A 21,692-nucleotide genomic window follows, 5' to 3' on the forward strand; every position below is an offset into this window, starting at 1 on the left:
GACCCGCACTGGATCTGAAGAGGTAAGAAACTGTCTTTTCCTCTCCATGTCCATGGGCATTCACGAATACCACTGCCGGAAGTGGAATCCATAGGTGCGAGTGGACATGAGGCCTAACTCCACTGCTAACAGTGACATCTAAACAATCTTACAGAAAAAAAATGTAAAAAGTATATTTCCTCTTACACAATGCTATAAATATTTAAAAAATAAATAAAAAGACCAAAAAACTAAGACACTAAATTGGTATCTCCACATCTGTAGCATCCTTAATATAAAATATGATATTATTTATCTATCATGGTAAATTCTGTAGAGAAAAAAATGAAGCCATAAATTGCCAAAAACAGCCAGTTTCTGGTCATCTTGCTTCCCCAAAACAGGATTAAAAAGAAATTAAAAAGTCATATAAACATCAAAATGGTACTGCAAAAAGCAATCCCTCAAACAACTTTGCTATCGGAAAAATAAAAATATTATGGCCTTGGAATGTGGTGATACACAGAAAATCAATTTTATTTTTTATTTTTTTTTTTTTAAGTCCGAAGGCAGCACAAAAGAGATATTTTGCCCCTAGACTCCACCCTCTGACCAGCCCACCTAGAATGATAAATGAAGAAATTGCAAGTAATTAATTACTGGCCTATAAGAACCCTCCCACACAGCTCAGACATGGGATAAATAGAGATGAATAACTGCAAATGTACTTTATTGGGAGGATATATATGTGGATTGTCTCCGGACTCCAGGAAAGCAAAATTTCAGGTAAGATAAATATTCTCTTTCCTCTTCAGCCTCAGGCAACATAGAAGTGATTTGCAAAAACAGGGTAAATGGGTAAATGTTGAACAACTGCACTTATAAGATGGCATGGGACAGGATGCTGTGTTACAGATTTCCTGAAGAGCTCTCTTAGCTGCTGTCTTGTCACTATAAAAATATTGTATATATTTTTATAATATGACTAACTTCTTTGTACCCTTTCCAGTCCAATTTCCCTGACATCCACACACTTCTCAGCTCTTATTTATTTTGGGTGGTATAGCACGTAGATTCCTTGGAATTACTCAACAAAAACACAAAAAAATAAATTATCATGATGATTTTATTAGCACCTCATCCAGCAATAAAAATTCACTACAGAGATCCAGTGTCACGCGAGGTCTGATATATGTTTATAACAGTACAAATGACAGCTCTATGATGTTAGAGGCTGTTCTCCATATATATGTTACAATATGCTTGACAGCTCTACGATATTGAAGGTTGTTTTGCGCATGTATGTTACAGAATGTAGACAGCACTTCAAAGTCGAAGGAGGTTCTGCATATGCATGTAACAGTAGGGAGGGCAGCTATCCAATGTCAAAAGCTGTTCTGCATATGTATATTACAGTACACAGAACAGCTCTTCAAAGTTGGAGGATGTTCTCCATATGTCTCCTATAGTATTCATGACAGCTCTCTGATCCTGGAGGCTGTTCTGTATATGTGTGTTACAGTATGCAGGACAGCTCTCCAATATCAGAGGCTGTTCTGCATATGTATGTTACAGAATAAAGGACAGTGCTCTGAAGTCCATGGACGTTCTGCATATTTATGTCACAGTAGGGAGGTAAGCACTCCAATGTCAGAAGCTATACTACATATGTATGTTAGTGTATACAGAACAGAGATGCGATGTCACATGATGTTCTGCATATGTATGTTCCAATATGCAGGACAAAGCTGGAGACTGTTTTGCTTATGTATGTTACAATATGTAAGGTGGGGTTCCGATGTCAGAGGCTATTCTGCATATGTATCTTACAGTAAACAGGACATCGCTCTGATGCCGGGGGGCTTTTCTGCATATCTGTAACAGTATACAGAACAGCTCTTCGACATACATATGCAGAACAGTCTCCAACTACGGAGAGCTGTTCTGCATACTGTTAGCAACATGTGTCAGACCTCGTTCAATATCACAGCTATGCAGGGAAATCTTAAAGGGGTTGTCCCGAGGCAGCAAGTGGGTCTGTACACTTCTGCATGGCCATAATAATGCACTTTGTAATGTACATTGTGCATTAATTATGAGCCATGCAGAAGTTATAAAAAGTTTTATACTTACCTGTTCCGTTGCTGGCGTCCTCGTCTCCATGGTGCCGACTAATTTTCGCCCTCCGATGGCCAAATTAGCCGCGCTTGCGCAGTCCGGGTCTTCTGCAGTCTTCTATGGGGCTCCGTGTAGCTCCGTGTAGCTCCGCCCCGTCACGTGCCGATTCCAGCCAATCAGGAGGCTGGAATCGGCAATGGACCGCACAGAAGAGCTGCGGTCCACGGAGGAAGAGGCCATCTTCAGCGGTGAGTAGAGAAGTCACCGGAGCGCGGGGATTCAGGTAAGCGCTCCGGTGAGCTTTCTTTACCTCCCTGCATCGGGGTTGTCTCGCGCCGAACGGGGGGGGGGTTAAAAAAAAAAAAAACCCGTTTCGGCGCGGGACAACCCCTTTAATGTTGGACAAGACCAGTCACAGGATTGAGAAGGGATAATAAAATGTACTAAGGCTTTCCGCAGTCCTTGCCTGCTCATACATCACTTCCTAGTTACGGTATTCATAAATCCCGCCTCTAGGAAGCATGGCTATGATTGGTTCTTTGACCGGTGCTCAGCCAATCAATGCATCGCTGGATGAACCAAGCCGATGCCTGGGATTGGTTTATCCAGTGCTGCATTGATTGGCTAAGCAGAGGTGGAAGAACCAATCAACAACCTTCTTGTTGTAGAGGCGGGATTTATGAATTGTCTGAGCCATGACCAATTAGAGCCATCGCATTGGTTCATCCAGCACCTCATTGATTGGCTGAGCAGCGGTCAAAGAACCAGTCACAATTATTGCTTCTTAGAACTGGGATTTATGAATCCCATAAACAGGAAGTGATGTTGTACGAGTGGCTGTGGACTGCGGGAACAGCGCCGGACCTACAGAGAGCAGCAGGAGCCTGCTAGGTAATGTATTATTTTAAATGTTTGCTTATTTTGGGGATAGGTCTTATTTTTGGGGAAACAGAGTAGAACGCGGTTGGTGATCGAAGAACCAACAAGTCTCAACCACTGGATGGGCTAAACCTCTATGTAGCTCCTGAGCCCTATGTCTAAGAAAGGAGAGTACCTATATAGTCTCAACCATTTCTGGAAAATAGTAAGACGCGAGAAGCAAATAACGTTTATAGCAAGTAACGACGAGTGCAGTAGTGAGGGAGAGGTGTCGATAGAAGAGCAAGAAAGCTAAAGGGAGAAGAAAGCTGGATAAAGTACAACCAGAGAGCTTTCCATCCCTTAGTCTGAGGAAACAGGAGGAAAGCTGCCAGATACAACGCATTCTACTGAGAGAGAAAGCTCCGTTTACCAAGCCCTGGATTCTGAGGTACAGAATATTGATTGTCTTGGACGTTGTCGTGTTTGCCCAGAACTGCAATAAAAGTGAGTTTTACTATTTCACCCTTACTGCGAGTCATGTACCGTCTTCCCACTAGAAAACATCTGGACTACATAGCATACAACACCACCTTCCAGGAACAGGGACCACTATCACCATCATTTATCTGTAGCATGAACAGGTGGACATGCAACCACCAAGCTGCCCCTCACTCTGGCCTATTACAAACTGGCCTCATGAACTGCAACCACTATTATACTTTATTTATAGCATTGTGAATGGGAGTCAGAGTACAGAGTCACCATGAATACAAGCTGATCCCTATTCCTCCTGCACGCTACATTTGTATCATGCTATAAGCATCTGAGAGTAACACTGGAGGAGGACAAGGGAGGACAAGTGCAGGGAAGGGAGCGAGGACTGTATCCTGCACCCCAACATTATGCCAGCCATACAAGCACCTGGGACATAAGCACCACCTGTGCCCTCAGCTGCACCCTTCATGGGTGCCACTCAGGTACCTCTGCAGTATCATTAATAGTGAATGGAGCGCTAGTGTGCTTGCATGTCCAGTGCTCCATTCAGTCTCCTCCTTACTGCGGAGGGTACAGTAACCACACAATGACGATGGACAAGGGAACAGTTTTTACATATGTACAGCTCTCATGCCAGTCTTTGTGCAGAGCAGAGAACGGGAGGGGGCAGCAGAGAAGATCTGCGATTCTCCTACCTCTCTCCCATCCTTGGGGAGGAGGGACATGGAGTTTTGTTCATGTAATCACCCCCTTATCCATCAGAGAACATATTTGTCACATATGAAGGTTTTTTTTTTTTAAATCTCACAATGAGAAGATGCTCATTTGTTCATCTAAACATTTTTCTACACTCTTTAACCCCACAGATGCCACAGTCATTGCTGACAGCGGCATCTTAACGTTTTTACAGAATACAGTAAAAAGAGCAAAAAAACTACACACAATTGGTATCGCTACATGTGTAGCAGCCTTAATAAAAAATATTACATTATTTATCTATCTTGGTGAATTTTGTAAGGAAGAGAAAAACTGAGCAAGAAAATGCCAAAATAGCCATTTTCTGGTTCTCTTGCTTCCCCAAAAGGAATAAAGTAATCAAAAAGTGTTATAAAACTCAAAATGATACTAATAAAAACTAGAAGCCATCCCTGCTGAAACCAAGTCCTCAGATGGCTTTGCTGTCCACCAGGGAACCCAGCACTCAGTGCATGCATTGGACTTGGCTCTTCATTCAGTACAAACACACACACACAAGTGCCCAAGCGGATGTATGATAAGAACCCCTCCAAGTCCCTCTCTTATTAGTCTTAGTTTGTAGTGTTCTTGGACTTGACAGGTTCCCTTTAAGGATTGTATGGATTACAATGTCAAACAAAATAGTTAGATTATGGACATCTTTGGGTGCGAATAGCTTTTTCACTAAAAGTGGTTTTCCAAATTAAAATCAGTGATAGCAGTGGAGGGACGAACTATGTGAAAAAAAATGTACATAATCAACTCTTATTGTCACTTACCGCTGCTCCATTTTTCTGTTTACTTTAGGGGCAGTGGTCACATGGGTTGTTGCATCCAATAAAAGGGCTAGACAGATTTACCGGACGTTGACAGGACTTCTTCCTTGGTAACATCACCTGAGAAATGCCATGCTGCCAGAGCACTGAAGCAGCTGTCAATCACCACAGTGAATATATTGATTTTTTATATAGCTTTGGATACAGGGGGGCCAAACATTTTAGAAAGTGATGAGTGATGAGCTTTTTTTTTGTATTATCCTATCTATGTGCACAGTTTATAATAATGAAGTCCCATATTTTGTTTCACTGTAGAACTGCAGTGTTTTTGTCACTTTCCTCAGGAATTGAATACGTTTTATACTAAACTTTAAAAAGCTATTCATTTATTAAAGTTCTGCTATAAGTTAATGGCAAATTCCTTCATCTGAAAGTAATGAAGTTACTTATATATTCCATATACTAAAGGCTCTTACAGCTTTGAGTGTCTCATAAGCAGAGCTGAGACAACTGGTTTCTCATCTGACCTAGGTCCTCTGCAGTAACACATCTCAAGTTAGAAAGGGCTGACTGAGCTGCTGCAGATCACACCAACATGAGCTCCGCGGAAGAACTTGAATATCCACAAATACTTCTTGACTATCAGCAAGGGTTTTTTATCTCAAAGGTAAGAACTGAATTCCATTGTTGCAAATGCCGATTCTACAATTTCATGGACCATCAATGGGTTTAATGATTTGTGCATGGAAACATTAAAGTGATATTTGCATTTCTGATTTTCATAGCTATGATGGGGAAACAGCTGCCATGGCTACCAGCCACAGCCTAGGGAAAGAGGCGAGTGCTTGGTGCAGCTCTCATTGAAGTGATTGGAAGCTACAGAAATAGTGTAGCTCGGCTCTTTCCGACAGGTGGTCAGATCAGAGCTTCTGGGCTTTCCCATCTTGTCCATGAAAAGCTGGGATGGGAATACCCCTTTAACCCGTGGGAGTCTTTTCATACTCTGTCTTGACTTAATGCAAAGTGCAGTTTGCATCACTGAAAATAATGAATGCATGTCTGGATGAGTTACATGAATTATACCAAGTGCAGAATTGTACAGCATTTATATAGCATAATGTAATAGTAAAGTCCAGCTATCTAGCCATTAATGGGTTGGGAAATTATAGCTCAGAGCTACATGAGTTATGCTGAGTGCAGAATTGTACAGTATTTATGACATAATGTAATAGTAAAGTCCAGCTCACCGGCCATTAAAGGGTTATACAATTCCAGCTCAGATCTATAATTATAATAATTTTTTTATATATCTAAATAAATAACTTTTTATATTATGCACAACAACATGCAATGCTTTGGTGATGAGGAGAAGATGCCATGAACACCAAATGGTAAAGGAATAGTAGTCACTTTCCCCCATATAGCATAAATGACATGATAGATTTTTTTCTGTGGACTGCTATGATTACCACAATACCAAGAACTTTATTTTTTTTTCACTTTTCCACAATAAAACCCCCTTTCTTGGAAATGTTATATTTTTTTACATCACTGCATTCATAAGTTTTATTTTTTCCATGGACATAGCTCTGTGACGACTTGTTTTTTGTGTGACGAGTTGTAGCTTTTATTGGTACCATTTTGGGGGTACATACAGCTTTTTTGATCACTTTTATTGTTTTTTGCATCCATTTTTTGAAGGGTTTTATTATGGTTTTTGCCTTTTAGGATAAATAATGTGTTCAATTTATTGTATAGGTTGTTGTGGATACGAAGATACCAAATATGTGGGATTTTTTTACACAAATGGTAAAGTGAGCTACAGTATCTCCTCGGTACCATGGAGGTAAATAGAGCTGTAGTCACAAGTGCATCACTACTCCATTCACCTGGGGGATTCTGGGTACACAGTTCTTTCTGCAAGCGCTGCAGGTTTATTTTCTACTACTTTGTTACATAATAACCCTACAACTTATTACAGGTAGTAGAGTCTGAAGCAGTTTGTTGCTTTTCCCTTGTAGATCATGTTTACTGCCTGTGAACTGGGAGTCTTTGACTTGCTCCATGAACTAGAGGAACCGGCTTCAGCAGCGACCATTGCTACACGCCTGAGTACCAGTGTAGATGGGATGGAGCGCTTGCTTAATGCCTGTGTTGGACTGAACCTTTTGAAGGTTGACTTGAAAAATAATGAAGGTAACTTAATTTCAATAATCGAGTTAATTGGAGTCTGTAGTTTAGGGTAGAAGTATATGAATCTGATATCATCACATGTAAGGGTTGCCTGCATGGCTGTGAACAGCATATGTGATAATTACACTTGGTACTGCAGCAAAAGCTATTAACTACCAGGTGATCCAACGTAACTCCCCCTCCCCCAACAGTCACGTTAAAATTGGAAAAATCCTCCTAAAAATGTCACGTTTATTGTAGATTTTGAATGTCTCATGTTAATATATTAGATGCAGAACTCGGTCTCCTTAAATGCATTTAGTGACATGACTAATTTTAACCTTAAACACCAGTAAATTGTATCCACTTCTGTGTTCCAGCAATCATAACTTTTTTATTTTATCAGTGTAGCTGTGAGATCTTGTATTTTGCCTGCCGAGTTCTAGTTTTCCGAGAAATCAGTTTTGGTTACATATAATGTATTGGATAAATTCTATACTTTTTTTTCGTTCAGTGTGGTAGAAATGTTACATTTATTCTGCGGTTCATTACGATTACAATACCACCATGTTTATATCGGTTTTATAATTTTAACCCTTATGGCCGCCTGCAGACGGCCAGGTCGGATCCCGCTGCGAGAATTCTTGCAGCAGGACCCGACCCGAGCCCCTGCAGGGACCAATACAGCGCTCACCTCTCCCGCAGCTCCAGCTCTTTGATGTGCCGGCTGCCGGCCTGCCGACACATGTGCAGGGCGGAGCCAGCGCCCCGAGGGTGACATTTCTGTGTGGGCTTCTGCGAGACCCGCACAGAAATAGAGCACGATTTGTTTTGAGTGTGCTTTGTCACAAATCACGGCCATCTGCATAGGATTGCGTATTGTAATGCAATCCTTTGCAGGCAAGTGGGGGTGGTAATTCTCCGGGAAATCCAGCCGCAGAATTTCCGCCCGTGTGCAGGGGGCCTATATGCAATATAATCATTTTTGTTTGTTTTCTTTTACAAAAAATACTGTGTAGTACTTGTGTAGGAGGAAAAAATTTGTTACATTTTTTTCCTGTAAAAATCTTTAGATACCATGGTCAGCCATTACTGCAGCATCTGTGGGGCTAAGCTGTGTAGAAGAGCAATTAGATGAACAACTTCTCATCATTTCACTGCTTTCTGGGAAAACTCCCATATGTGACAGTTGGAGCAAAAATGCTCTGAATGTGGAATAACATGAACAAAAATTCCCCTGTTTCTGGGACAGAGGCCGCTTGCAGACGGCCGGGTCGGATCCGGCAGCGAGAATTCTCGCTGTGGGACCCGACCCGAGCACCTGCAGAGAGCAGCGCATACTCACCCGTGCCCCACAGCTCCGGATCTTTCATGTGCTGGCTGCCGGGCAGCTGGCGCATGCACAGACCGGAGCCGGCAGCAGGCGAGTGACGTTTCTGTGCGGGGCTCTGAGAGCCCCGCACAGAAATAGCACATGCCGCGATTTGTTTGCCGCGCGAGATTTCTCGCGGCCAAACCGCGGCCATCTGCATAGTATTGCGTTTGTTAACGCAATCCTATGCAGGCTTCCTGCGGTGGAAATCCCACCGCGGAATTTCCGCCCGTCTGCAGGTGGCCAGAGAGAGATACAGGAGAATCACAGATCTTCTCTGCTGCTGGCTGGTCCGCTGCTGCATCCCCTCACACACTGACTTAAAACTGACAGCTGTAGGTTCAGTATTCCTGCCCCACTTCAAACAGCTGTAACTTCAGTTCCTTAAAGGCTACTGACATTGTTTTGGTCTGCTTATAAAACCTCGGCTCACCAAAACAGCAAAAGCATGTTGGTCACCTTGACAGAACTGGAGCCAAAAAACACTGAAAATAGAACAGCTCTGTTTGTCTAAAACTGTAATGTCTAGCCCAGAGCGGCAGGCCGGCACAATGAAGATTATATTTTATAAAGCCTTAGGCACATTAAGTCAAACTATTTAAAAAAATGGGGAAAGCCCCAAAGTGAAAAGGGCACAAGTGTTTTTCCATGTGCGAGTTTTGTCTGATTATGATATGAATGAAACTTGCACGAGAAAAGAACCCATTAATTTCAGTTTGTTCACAGGGCTGGTTTTTCTAGAAAGTTCTATTTTTGAATGATGCCTGAATCAAGAACCACAAATTTTCTATGAAAGCGTGAAAAAAAATGCATCGGATTTGCATACAAGTGTGATGCAATTTTTATCTTAACTATCGGTAGTACATGCAATTGTTTTTTCTACGCAAGGTAAAAGCGCACATTAAAAACACAATCACAGCAAAATACTGAGATATAGATCCAATTTTCTGATGCACATCACACTTGCCTAAGAAGACAATTCATGTGATGACTAAATGCCCGGTGTATAACAAAGGCAGAGATTCTCCTACCTGCAGATCTCCCTGGTGCAGTCAGCAACCGTGATGAAAATACAGCTTGTCACAGGCCAAACAACAACCCCACATGTGTCCTATCAAGTGGAGCAGACCCAAGATCCCCCTCACAATGTATGTAGAAATAACCAGCTTGGACTTCTATCACTTGGAATATACAATTATTTCAGCACGTAATGGTATAATGTGCCATCTACTGTAAATGATAAGGAACTGAGCTCTGTGACATAAGGAGGTAAAATGTATTTCTGTAGGCTGCAGAACTCCGAGGAGACTTCATATATTGTAATTCCCAGGACACAATTACTTATACACAACATATCTGTGGCACAACTGCCTCTTAAAGGTGTTAATGAAAGATGAGATGAAAAAAGAGGGAGCCTAGCATGTCTATAAACCAATGTTTAGGTTTGGGAATTTAGTTTTATTTTCTCCTCCCATATTCTATATTTGGGAGTGAGATTGATTCTTGACGAGTTTGATAGGGTGCAGCCAGTCCACGGAATGTCACATCTTCCAAGGAGGACATGCAAGTACATGGAATAAATGCAGGAAAAAGTGGCTGTAGGCACTCGATTCCCCTGTTTTTATTAAGAATTAATCCAGCATAAATAAATAGATGTGTTTTGGGACCGTTGCACCCCTTCCTCAGTATTTTAGCTGGGGATACAGAGCCAACATTGGTTTGTTCTCTTTGCAGAAGAGTGGAGCACTATAGGTGTTGTCTTCTGTCACTTATGGTATATCCACTGAGATGTGGGTCCCAGAGGTAGGACGCATACCTATCATTATAATTACCCTACGTTCCCTCCCCTGGGTCACCTCCTCCTCCTGTCCAAGATGGCCGTGATTATGCAAACTTGCCCTTCTTCACTGTTTCCATAAATCCCATAGTCATTAATGGGAGTTATGTAAACTGTGTAGCACAGTAAACTGTACTATTTACACATCTTATGGGGTTACAGAAACAGCAGAGTTTGCTGTTTACATAGCTCCCATACACTTCTACGGGAGTTACACAAACTAGGTAGAACGGTTAGTTTGCCTGTTTCCATAATCCTGGCCATCAGTCGCTGCAGAGAACAGAACTGTATTCCCATCTTGGTGATGTTTGGTGAGGTGGGAATACCTGTTTAAGGCAAGGAATACACCAATACTTCTTGTAACGCTACTGTTTGATAGTTAGTATTAAGTTACAACTACAGTCCAAATTAATACATTGAGTTGCATGTAATTTCGCAAACTGCAGCTGTCAATCGAGAGTTAAAATCAGTCAGTAGCACTACGAGACGTCTCAGTGTAGCCCTGGCCTAAAGAGTAACGTTAATATTACACGAGCAGTACAGCTAGCAAATTACTGACCGCTGCCGGACTGGACCTGCAAGCGAAGATGCAGCCCAGTAACTAGTGCTATGAAGCGATTATTGACGGTGCTTGTGTGATAGCACTCTTAGGGCTCATTCACATGGGCGTTATTAAAATAGGCGCTTGAAAAAAATTAAAACCCATGGTTACCTAAGGATTCCTTCAAACGTACGATTTTTTTGACACGCCTAAGAAATCACACTGCAAAAGATAGAACATAGGCACGTTATATCAATGCAGAAATTTTTACTGAAAAGATAGGCCTTGTCCTATTTTTGACAGCAAAACACTGGAGGCGCCATAGACTCCTATCGAAAAAAGGAGGGGGAGGGAGTTTTTAGTGGCTAGCACTGCTAAACAATGATAGGTGCCTCTAGTGAGGCATTTAAAGTGATTAAAAGTAGTTGTGCCGACCGAAGGATTTTGGGGCTGTGATGTCGTTTCACTGCAAGATTCCACAGCCTGTTACCCTCAGGCTTAATAACACTGATTTGAACGGGGCATATATATATATATATATATATATATATATATATATATATATATATATATATACAGAGACGACACCCATCTTGACCTAAATACAAATATTCACACACAGAAATTTGAGACTGATTTGCAATATATTTATATGTGTATATATATATATATATATCCCATCCAAATCAGTTTCATTAGGCCTAAGACTTTCTGAAAGCTCGCTATAACGACACATATTTTTGTTTCATTTCAAAAGGTATCATATCTACAAGATTACTTGGTTTTTCTCTCTTTTGAGAGTAACACCTTTGGAGTAAACATGCACAGGTTATTTCTCACGTCTGAAAAGTGAAGAAATGTTTTGGATATTCTGTCTTAATACATTGACTCCTAACAGCCTGAATGAGGTCCCAATATATTTGGTGGAATATATTTTTATATCTATTTTTTTTTTTATATTTTATATTATTATTGCTATTATTTATTTTCATGTTATCCTTTTTATTCCTTCTCAATTTTATTGTGATACTAGCTGATCTACCAGGCTTCACACAATTTAATTTGATACAGGTGTTACCTGTTGTTCGCACGGAAAATTTTATGAAGTCTTGGTTACTTTAGAGGAACTGAGGAATAAAATATGCGTACACATAGAGGAGCATTAGATTCTCCTCCGATTGCATGTACCAATGTCCATCTGCAGAATGTGCCACCCCTCCAACTTTTCTCATATTTTACCCTTAAAGATAACGCTCCTTTTGATTCAAATTCAACCCCAGACTAAAGATTGCAGCCCCTTCTTAGCCTCAAAGGCATGCTGCATCCTTGCCGTTTATGGCTGCTTCCTTATGTACAGCCTTTCAGTATATACATATAGAGGTCAGTTAGATTCTCCTCAGCATATACACACAGAGCTCAGCTATATTCTCCTCAATATATACACACAGAAGTCAGTTATAGTCTCCTTAATATATACATATAGAGATTAGGTAGATTATCCTCAGTATATGCACACAGAGGTCAGTTAGATTGTCCTTAATATATACACATGTATACTCGCTCATCTCTAAATGTAACACATCTCTTGATTAGTACCATGTTTCCCCAGAAATAGGTCCATTCCCCGATAGTAAGACCTATCAGGTTTTCGGGAGAGACTTGAAATATAAGGCCTCCCCAGAAAATAGGACCTAGTTAAAGTGCCCCTGCCCCCCAAATCAATACTCACCTGGTCAGCGGCGTGACGATACCTCCCGATGTTCTCTGGCAGCATCGCTGTGGTAAACTTCGTCCTCCTCGTCTCACAGCTGAGCTTCTGCTTGTGACGGGGCTTTGAATACCCCGCCTTCAGCAAATTGAGGGCTGTGATTGGTTAATCAAGCACCAGCAGCCAATCACAGCCAGTGCTCGATGAGACAATCACAGCCATTCAGTGAATTACATGACTGAATGGCTGTGATTGACTCATCAAGCGCCAGCTGTGATTGGCTGCTGGCGCCCGATTAGCCAATCACAGCACTCAATTTGCTGAAGGCGGGGTATTCAAAGCCTCCAAAAATTACGTGAAAGAAAAATAGCCATGATAAAGTCCAGAACCTAGTTAGCGATTATTTGTTCATTCATATGGGCAGCCGCGGCATATCAGTGAAAAAATACGCTGCAGTGCGCTACTCCTTCGGGCAACAGAAATCCTTGGAATCATTATTAATGCTTAAATAGAGGCAGCTATATACACGCGCCAGTGTATGGATGACATGCAGCTTAAACCCTGCTGTCCTCACTTATATGAGCGTGTGTGCACTGGCCGGGTGGTGGGTTGTGTTCATCACTTTTTGATGACACGCAGCTCTAACTCTGCCGTCCGCTATACAGCGCCCGCCCCTATCTTCCCTGATGGTGGAAAGCACATGCTGGCACCAATTGGAACATGACACTCTTGGCTTTTCCTGTATTTTGGTGACCTCCTCTCCCCTTGACCTCTCTTAACTACTGGTATAAACGATATATATACTCTATAAACACAAATGCGCTGCATTACCTTGCCTACCTCAATTGGATGCTTTGTTTGCCCTTATCTATTTAACCCACTTACTTCCGTTATTTTGTTTTCCTGCCTTTGGATGTACCATCCGAGAGAGGGGGGTTCTCACCATCAGACCACCCTTTCCTCAGTAAATACCTCTACCTTATACTTTGCATCACCTACTGAGTGCAAGTTCTTCACTAAATACCTTGGTTCTTTATTTTCCAAAATTGCTGGGTTTTGGACTTTCCCTGACTCCTTCCTGGCCTATGGATGCTCTTTGGGCATAACAAGTGTTGCATACTCTGGTCTACCAGGACTACAGGTGTGGCAGCTAACCACCCTCTGGGTTAGCTGTCTACACCACGGGATTCCTTCCTAAATGCTCAGTGTTTGTTTTATGCTATTTTTCTTAAGGCACTGTCCTTCTGATTTGTTCTTTGCTTCTTAGGCAGCAGATAAGAGTGTGAAAGAAAAGGTTTACTTTATTTTTAAATGTCCCTCTACTCCAGTGCTGCCGGTCCGGTCCCAGAGGCTCCTGCAGTGTTCACGTGCCGTTCATTGCTCATACAACCACAGCAGACAATCACTGGCCTCAGTGGTCTCCTGCCATTCATGCACAATTGACTACTGAGTTCAATGAATGATTGGCTGCATTGGTCAGGTAAAGGATAAGTGGCATGTGACCACTGTAGAACCTTTCAGTATGATTATAGACAGCAGGGTTTCAGTAAAAAAGCTATGCGCTCGCGAAGATGGCAAACAAGTCAAGCGGAGTGTATACAATCTCTGTCCTGTAAGGGACGGAAAAAGAAAATGAAATAGAATAGAAAGGCACTTACTCAAAAGGAGGGGGGTGTATAAAACAAGAAGCCCCCTCCTCTAAGTGCTGACTCCTCTGGGTCCTCTTAGTCGCCGATGGAATTAGCAGGAAGCAAGTTGGTTTCTTCGGTTTTATTTGTCTAAAAACAAATTTACAAGAAGGCCTAGGCTTGAGAAAGGTGCATGCTGCACCGAAACGCGTTGCCTTCTTGTAAATTTGTTTTTAGACAAATAAAACCGAAGAAACCAACTTGCTTCCTGCTAATTCCATCGGCGACTAAGAGGACCCAGAGGAGTCAGCACTTAGAGGAGGGGGCTTCTTGTTTTATACACCCCCCTCCTTTTGAGTAAGTGCCTTTCTATTCTATTTCATTTTCTTTTTCCGTCCCTTACAGGACAGAGATTGTATACACTCCGCTTGACTTGTTTGCCATCTTCGCGAGCGCATAGCTTTTTTACTGAAACCCTGCTGTCTGTTTTTATTGGGGGTTCACTCTCCTGGTGAGAGTTCCCCCTTATTGTCTTTGCAGCTCTCCTCCTTGACGGGGGATAGGAGATAAAGCACGTTTGGAGTCGGTTTAGTATCCGTTGGCGCTGTCTGATCTATTGTATATATATTCAGTATGATTATAGTTCAGTATTAATGGACAAAATTGAGAACTACACGATACATACAATATTTAGATGCAGTTGAGTAAAGGAATAATTATTATATTGATATTTTCTATTTTTTTTTAAGGTTATTATTCCAATACTGATGTTTCCGATGTATACTTGGTGAAGTCCAGCCCTAGGACCCTATATCACATGATGATGTATTACACTCAAACCGTATATACGTGTTGTCAATACTTCACACAAGCTGTAAGGTACTGTTATAATCGCTAGAGATAACATACCCCGTTTCCCCGAAAATAAGCCCTACCATGAAAATAAGCCCTAGCCTAATTTTCAGGGAGGCTTGAAATATAAACCCTACCCCAAAATAAGCCCTAGTTAAACTACATAAGGAAAAAAAATACATTATCTAGGAGGCTCGGTCCAGGTCCTTTCCGCTGCTTTCTAGAGGTTCGGCGCAGTTCCCGAGGTCCACAGCCGCTCGTACAACATCACTTCCTGGTTACGGGACTCATAGATCCCACTACAGGAAGCAATGGCTGTGATTGGTTCTTCAACCACTGCTCAGACAATCAATGCAGCGCTGGATGAACCAATGCGATGGCTCTAATTGACCGCTCAGCCAATTCATAAATCCCACCTTTCCCATGCGATCGTTGTTGATTGGTTCTGCTCAGTTCGCCTTTTCTTGTATAGGGGGGTTCCAGCCATACGAGGATGGGTTCTTTTTGAGGAACAACCCTTTTAAGAATGTACAGTAAGCTGACCATAGTGTGTAGATGAATAGTAATAGTTGATAATACGATTTTATTGAAGGGTTTTTAGGGAGTTCAGTTATGAATTCAAATTGCAGAAAGTTCTTTCAGGTATGTAAAAACATGTGATAAGAATGGAAATACCAATACTTTCCAAATACTATTTACTGAAAGAGTGGCCAGAATGCTAGTACAATGCAGATTGCTGTATCTGTACTTGGGATATGGGAAGCCTGAGAATAGGAAAGATTTGAGTGTAGTCGAGTGTGAATAATATTAGCACAGATTTCATCCTTTGCGCTTTTTTGTGATGCCTCATTTGGAAAGGTATTCTATAGTCATTTTGTAGACCTACTGTAGATATCTCAGAAATGGTGGTCAAGAAACCTGACCCGTAACTGAACATTGTGATATGGCTGCAATTGATGATGTGATTTGAACCTGACTAAAGGAGCTGTGCCCATATACACACCCTTTTGAGAATGCATGGCCTGGGGTAAGCAGCTGATTTTCATGTGGAAAACTGCAGCCAACAAGGTCTTTCCCTGCAGCAACAGAAATGTAACATTACAGGATAGCCATTCATGAATGGTTATCCTTTAATACAAGGACGGCACAAGGTTGCCAGAACAGGACATTGTGCTTGGTGTCCAGGTCGTAGAGATGGGTGCCCAGCAGGAGATTTCTCTGACGTTCATATGCGGTAGGGCATAGGAACAATAAGGCGTAGGAAAAGAGGTTCTTCTCTAGGCACAACACCATTAAGGGTAGTATATATACAGTAATTCTGAATTGTTCAGGTTATCCCACAGTATATAATTAACCATGCTAAGTGACTTTTACACATTGAGGTGGCTTTTTCCTGTACTAATTTTCTCAAGAAAGGTTGAAGTTGGAGAGTAGGGCGCAATTTTGTTACGGCCACATTCAACGTACGAGTTGTACAGTACGGGAATATGGCACTATTCTTCCTCTTTATGCATCTGATTTCATACAAAACTACGGCATGTTCCATGAGTTGTATTGTATGGGGGAGAATATCTACATAATGAGGTACTGTGCTGAGGCATCATATGACAGCTAATCTAAAGCTCTGTGTCTTCATACAAGCTAACTACTACTGTGGACACTACATAAGTTTTTCACTTTTAACAAGTTGGCCTTACTACTGGGGTGAATGTCTCTACAACACCCTCAGTGGAGTTACTCCGAAACTGCTAAAATCCATCCATGGAAGTAAACAAAACAGGAAGGAATAAGAATAAGGCGAACTGTCCTGAGTTTTAGAATGATTCCTAAAATGTCTTCATAAGAAAAACTTACATAAATGTAACCTTTTCTTTTATGCCTGAGATGAAACTTTGATGCTTGTATCTAGCCGTGGTGTCTGTAGAGGAATAGAAGTGCTAGATAATTGGATATAAAATATAAGTAATGAAATGTTTTGTCAACTTTATATATAACTAAATAATATTCCTTCTGTTTCAGAGAGGGGAAATGTCAGTATGAGAGAGCTTTTGGGGTATCTTCACAAGAAATATTTGAAGCAGTTTACAGGTAACTTGCGCACATAGCTCTGTAGTAGAGATGAGCGAGCCCCAAAATGCTCGGGTGCTCGTTACTCGAGCCGAACTTTTCTCGATGCTTGAGGGTTCGTTTCGAGTAACGAACCCCATTGAAGTCAATGGGCGACCCGAGCATTTTTGTATATCGCCGATGCTCGCTAAGGTTTTCATTTGTGAAAATCTGGGCAATTGAAGAAAGTGATGGGAGCGACACAGAAACGGATAGGGCAGGCGAGGGGCTACATGTTGGGCTGCATCTTAAGTTCCCAGGTCCCACTATTAAGCCACAATAGCGGCAAGAGTGCCCCCCCCCTCCCAACAATTTGTACTTCTGAAAAACCCTCATTAGCAAGGCATACCTTAGCTAAGCACCACACTACCTCCAACAAAGCACAATCACTGCCTGCATGACACTCCGCTGCCACTTCTCCTGGCTTACATGCTGCCCAACCCCCCCCCCCCCGCACGACCCAGTGTCCACAGCGCACACCAAAGTGTCCCTGCGCAGCCTTCAGCTGGCCTCATAGCCACACCACCCTCATGTCTATTTATAAGTGCGTCTGCCATGAGGAGGAACCGAAGGCACACACTGCAGAGGATTGGCAGGGCCAGGCAGCGACCCTCTTTAAAAGGGGCGGGCGATAGCCCACAATGCTGTACAGAAGCAATGAGAAATCCAATCCTGTGCCACCTCCATCAGGAGCTGCACACGTGGGCATAGCAATGGGGAACCCATGTGCCACACACTATTCATTCTGTCAAGGTGTCTGCATGCCCCAGTCAGACCGGGGTTTTTTATAAATAGTCACAGGCAGGTACAACTCCGCAATGGGAATTCCGTGTGCACCCACAGCATGGGTGGCTCCCTGGAACCCACCGGCTGTACATAAATGTATCCCATTGCAGTGCCCTGGACAGCAGAGCTAATGTCAGATTAAATGCAGGTGGGCTTCGGCCCACACTGCATGCCCCAGTCAGACTGGGGTTCTTTATAAGTAGACACAGGCAGGTACAACTCCCTATTGTGAAGTCCGTGTGGACCGACAGCATGGGTGGCTCCCTGGAACCCACCAGCGGTACATAAATAAATCCCATTGCAGTGCCCAGCACAGCTGAGGTAACGTCAGGTTTAATGCAGGTGGGCTTCGGCCCACACTGCATGACCCAGTCAGACTGGGGTTCTTTATATGTGGACACATGCAGTTACAACTCCGTGTGGACCGACAGCATGGGTGGGTCCCAAGAAGCCACCGGCGGTACATAAATATATCCCATTGCAGTGCCCTGGACAGCAAAGCTAACGGCAGATTACATGCAGGTGGGCTTCGGCCCACACTGCATGCCCCAACCTGATCGGGGTTTTTAATTCATAGATACAGGCAGGTACAAATCCCCAATATGAAGTCCCTGTGGACCCACAGCATGGGTGGCTCCCTGGAACCCAGCAGCGGTACATAAATAAATCCCATTGCAGTGCCCAGCACACCTGAGGTAACGTAAGGTTTAATGCAGGTGGGCTTCGGCCCACACTGCATGCCCCAGTCAGACCAGGGTTTTTAATACATAGACACTGGCAGGTACAAATCCCTAATGTGAAGTCCCTGTGGACCCACAGCATGGGTGGCTCCCTGGAAACCATCGGCGGTACATAAATGTATCCCATTGCAGTGCCCTGCTCAGCAGAGCTAACGTCACATACAATACAGGTGTGCTTCGGCCCACAGTGCATGCCCCAGTCAGAGTAGTAATATGTACATTAACAGTAACCGCGTTGGTGGGAATGTGGTGGCGACTGCGGATCTAGTAGCGCGGTTTTATTTAGTTGGTTTTCGGAATGTGGCCAGGATTAAGTGGGCCGTGGCGGGGGGATGGTGGGGGGGCTCTCTTGTTGTGTCGGTAAAGGTGAAATTCTTGGACTGCCACCAGACGGACGAATGCAAAGGTATTTGCCAAGAATGTTTTCATTGTTGGAGGAGGAGGGGGATGTTTTTGAGGCACTACATGTCCTCTCCACGTGTCCGTGGTTATATGCACCTTAACAGTAACCGCGTTGGTGGGAAATGGCCTTGCCACCATCATGTCTTTGGGAAGCCTCCGTTTCCACACCCCAGTGACATAGCATTAGCAGCGGTATAAGCAGAGCCCAGAATTAGTAACATTTCAGCGGTAGTATTAGGGACAGGCCCCAGTAACATATCACTAGCAGCATTATAGGGGGAGCACAATATTAGTTCCATTTCAGTAGTAGTAGCAGTCAAGACAGGCCACAGTAACATTCCCGTTGCAGCAGTTTAGGGAGATAACAGTCTCTTTCACATTTCAGTAGTTGCAGTATAGACAAGGCCCCAGTTACATTTATGTAGCAAAAGTGTAGGCCAACCCCACACACCTTGCTGTACCATGAGTGCAGGCGAAGCCCATAAAAATTACTAGGATTACACTGTAGGCGAGGGCCCAAAAAAATTGGTGTACCAACAGTACTAATGTACCTCAGAAAAATTGCCCATGCCCAACCAAGAGGGCAGGTGAAACCCATTAATCGCTTTGGTTAATGTGGCTTAATTTGTAACTAGGCCTGTAGGCAGCCCAGTTAAAAAAAAAATTGGTTCAGGTGCAAGTTCCAACGCTTTAATGAGAATTGAAACGTATAAACATTTTTTACAAAAGTAATATGACTGAGCCTTGAGGGCCTAAGAAAAATTGCGCGTTCGGCGTGATTACGTGAGGTTTCAGGAGGAGGAGCAGGAGGAGGAGGATGAATATAATACACAGTTTGATGAAGCCAAAAGGTGCCCGTTTTTGATGGTGATAGAGAACGATGCTTCCATCCGCGGGTGCAGCCTACGTATTGTTTACGTACCGCTGCTGTCCGCTGGTGGAGAAGAGAAGTCTGGGGAAATCCAGGCTTCGTTCATCTTTATAAGTGTAAGCCTGTCGGCACTGTCAGTTGACAGGCGGGTACGCTTATCCGTGATGATTCCCCCAGCCGCACTAAACACCCTCTCTGACAAGATGCTAGCCGCAGGACAAGCAAGCACCTCCAGGGCATACAGCGCGAGTTCAGGCCACGTGTCCAGCTTTGACACCCAGTAGTTGTAGGAAGCAGAGGCGTTACGGAGGACGGTCGTGCGATCGGCTACGTACTCCCTCACCATCCTTTTACAGTGCTCCCGCCGACTCAGCCTTGACTGGGGAGCGGTGACACAGTCTTGCTGGGGAGCCATAAAGCTGGCAAAGGCCTTGGAGAGTGTTCCCCTGTCTGCGCTGTACATGCTGCCTGATCTCCGCGCCTCCGCTGCTACCTGGCCCTCGGAACTGCGCCTTCTGCCACTAGCGCTGTCGGATGGGAATTTTACCATCAGTTTGTCCGCCAGGGTCCTGTGGTAAAGCATCACTCTCGAACCCCTTTCCTCTTCGTGTATGAGAGTGGAAAGGTTCTCCTTATACCGTGGGTCGAGCAGTGTGTACACCCAGTAATCCGTAGTGGCCAGAATGCATGTAACGCGAGGGTCACGAGAAAGACATCCTAACATGAAGTCAGCCATGTGTGCCAGGGTACCTATACGCAGCACATGGCTGTCCTCACTAGGAAGATCACTTTCAGGATCCTCCTCCTCCTCCTCCTCAGGCCATACACGCTGAAAGGATGACAGGCAAGCAGCATGGGTACCCTCAGCAATGGGCCAAGCTGTCTCTTCCCCCTCCTCCTCATGCTCCTCCCCCTCCTCCTCCTCCTCCTCAGCGCGCTGAGATATAGACATGAGGGTGCTCTGACTATCCAGCGACATACTGTCTTCCCCCGCCTCCGTTTCCGAGCGCAAAGCGTCTGCCTTTATGCTTTGCAGGGAACTTCTCAAGAGGCATAGCAGAGGAATGGTGACGCTAATGATTGCAGCATCCCCGCTCACCATCTGGGTAGACTCCTCAAAGTTTCCAAGGACCTGGCAGATGTCTGCCAACCAGGCCCACTCTTCTCTAAAGAATTGAGGAGGCTGACTCCCACTACGCCGCCCATGTTGGAGTTGGTATTCCACTATAGCTCTACGCTGCTCATAGTGCCTGGCCAACATGTGGAGCGTAGAGTTCCACCGTGTGGGCACGTCGCACAGCAGTCGGTGCACTGGCAGATTAAACCGATGTTGCAGGGTCCGCAGAGTGGCAGCGTCCGTCTTGGACTCGCGGAAATGTGCGCTGAGCCGGCGCACCTTTCCGAGCAGGTCTGACAAGCGTGAGTAGCTTTTCAGAAAGCGCTGAACCACCAAATTAAAGACGTGGGCCAGGCATGGCACATGCGTGAGGCTGCCGAGCTGCAGAGCCGCCACCAGGTTACGGCCGTTGTCACAGACGACCATGCCCGGTTGGAGGCTCAGCGGCGAAAGCCAGCGGTCGGTCTGCTCTGTCAGACCCTGCAGCAGTTCGTGGGCCGTGTGCCTCTTCTCTCCTAAGCTGAATAGTTTCAGCACGGCCTGCTGACGCTTGCCCACCGCTGTGCTGCCACGCCGCGCGACACCGACTGCTGGCG

General features: G+C 44.0%; 2 protein-coding genes across 6 annotated transcripts in view; both read left to right on the forward strand.

Moving 5' to 3' along the window:
• The first annotated feature begins 686 nt into the window (after positions 1–686).
• LOC136625576 (acetylserotonin O-methyltransferase-like) overlaps positions 687–21,692 on the forward strand; it is a 63,967-nt gene continuing 42,961 nt past the window's right edge. For 2 of the 5 annotated variants that reach the window (XM_066599872.1, XM_066599875.1), the window contains exons 1-5: positions 687–765; positions 5,496–5,631; positions 6,986–7,160; positions 14,972–15,101; positions 17,094–17,162. In XM_066599872.1, the coding sequence (XP_066455969.1) occupies positions 5,560–5,631; positions 6,986–7,160; positions 14,972–15,101; positions 17,094–17,162 (446 nt within the window). In that variant the 5' untranslated portion in view covers positions 687–765; positions 5,496–5,559. Of the gene's footprint in view, positions 766–4,995; positions 5,135–5,495; positions 5,632–6,985; positions 7,161–14,971; positions 15,102–17,093; positions 17,163–21,692 lie in introns of those variants that run through there. The other 3 variants (XM_066599874.1, XM_066599873.1, XM_066599877.1) reach the window with 3 other exon arrangements.
• LOC136625577 (acetylserotonin O-methyltransferase-like) overlaps positions 3,304–21,692 on the forward strand; it is a 186,101-nt gene continuing 167,712 nt past the window's right edge. The window contains exon 1 of the mRNA XM_066599878.1: positions 3,304–3,406. The gene's annotated coding sequence lies outside the window, so the exon portion shown is untranslated. The remainder of the gene's footprint in view (positions 3,407–21,692) is intronic.

The sequence above is a fragment of the Eleutherodactylus coqui genome, chromosome 4, assembly GCF_035609145.1.
Source record: "Eleutherodactylus coqui strain aEleCoq1 chromosome 4, aEleCoq1.hap1, whole genome shotgun sequence".
Classification (NCBI taxonomy): Eukaryota; Metazoa; Chordata; class Amphibia; order Anura; family Eleutherodactylidae; genus Eleutherodactylus; species Eleutherodactylus coqui.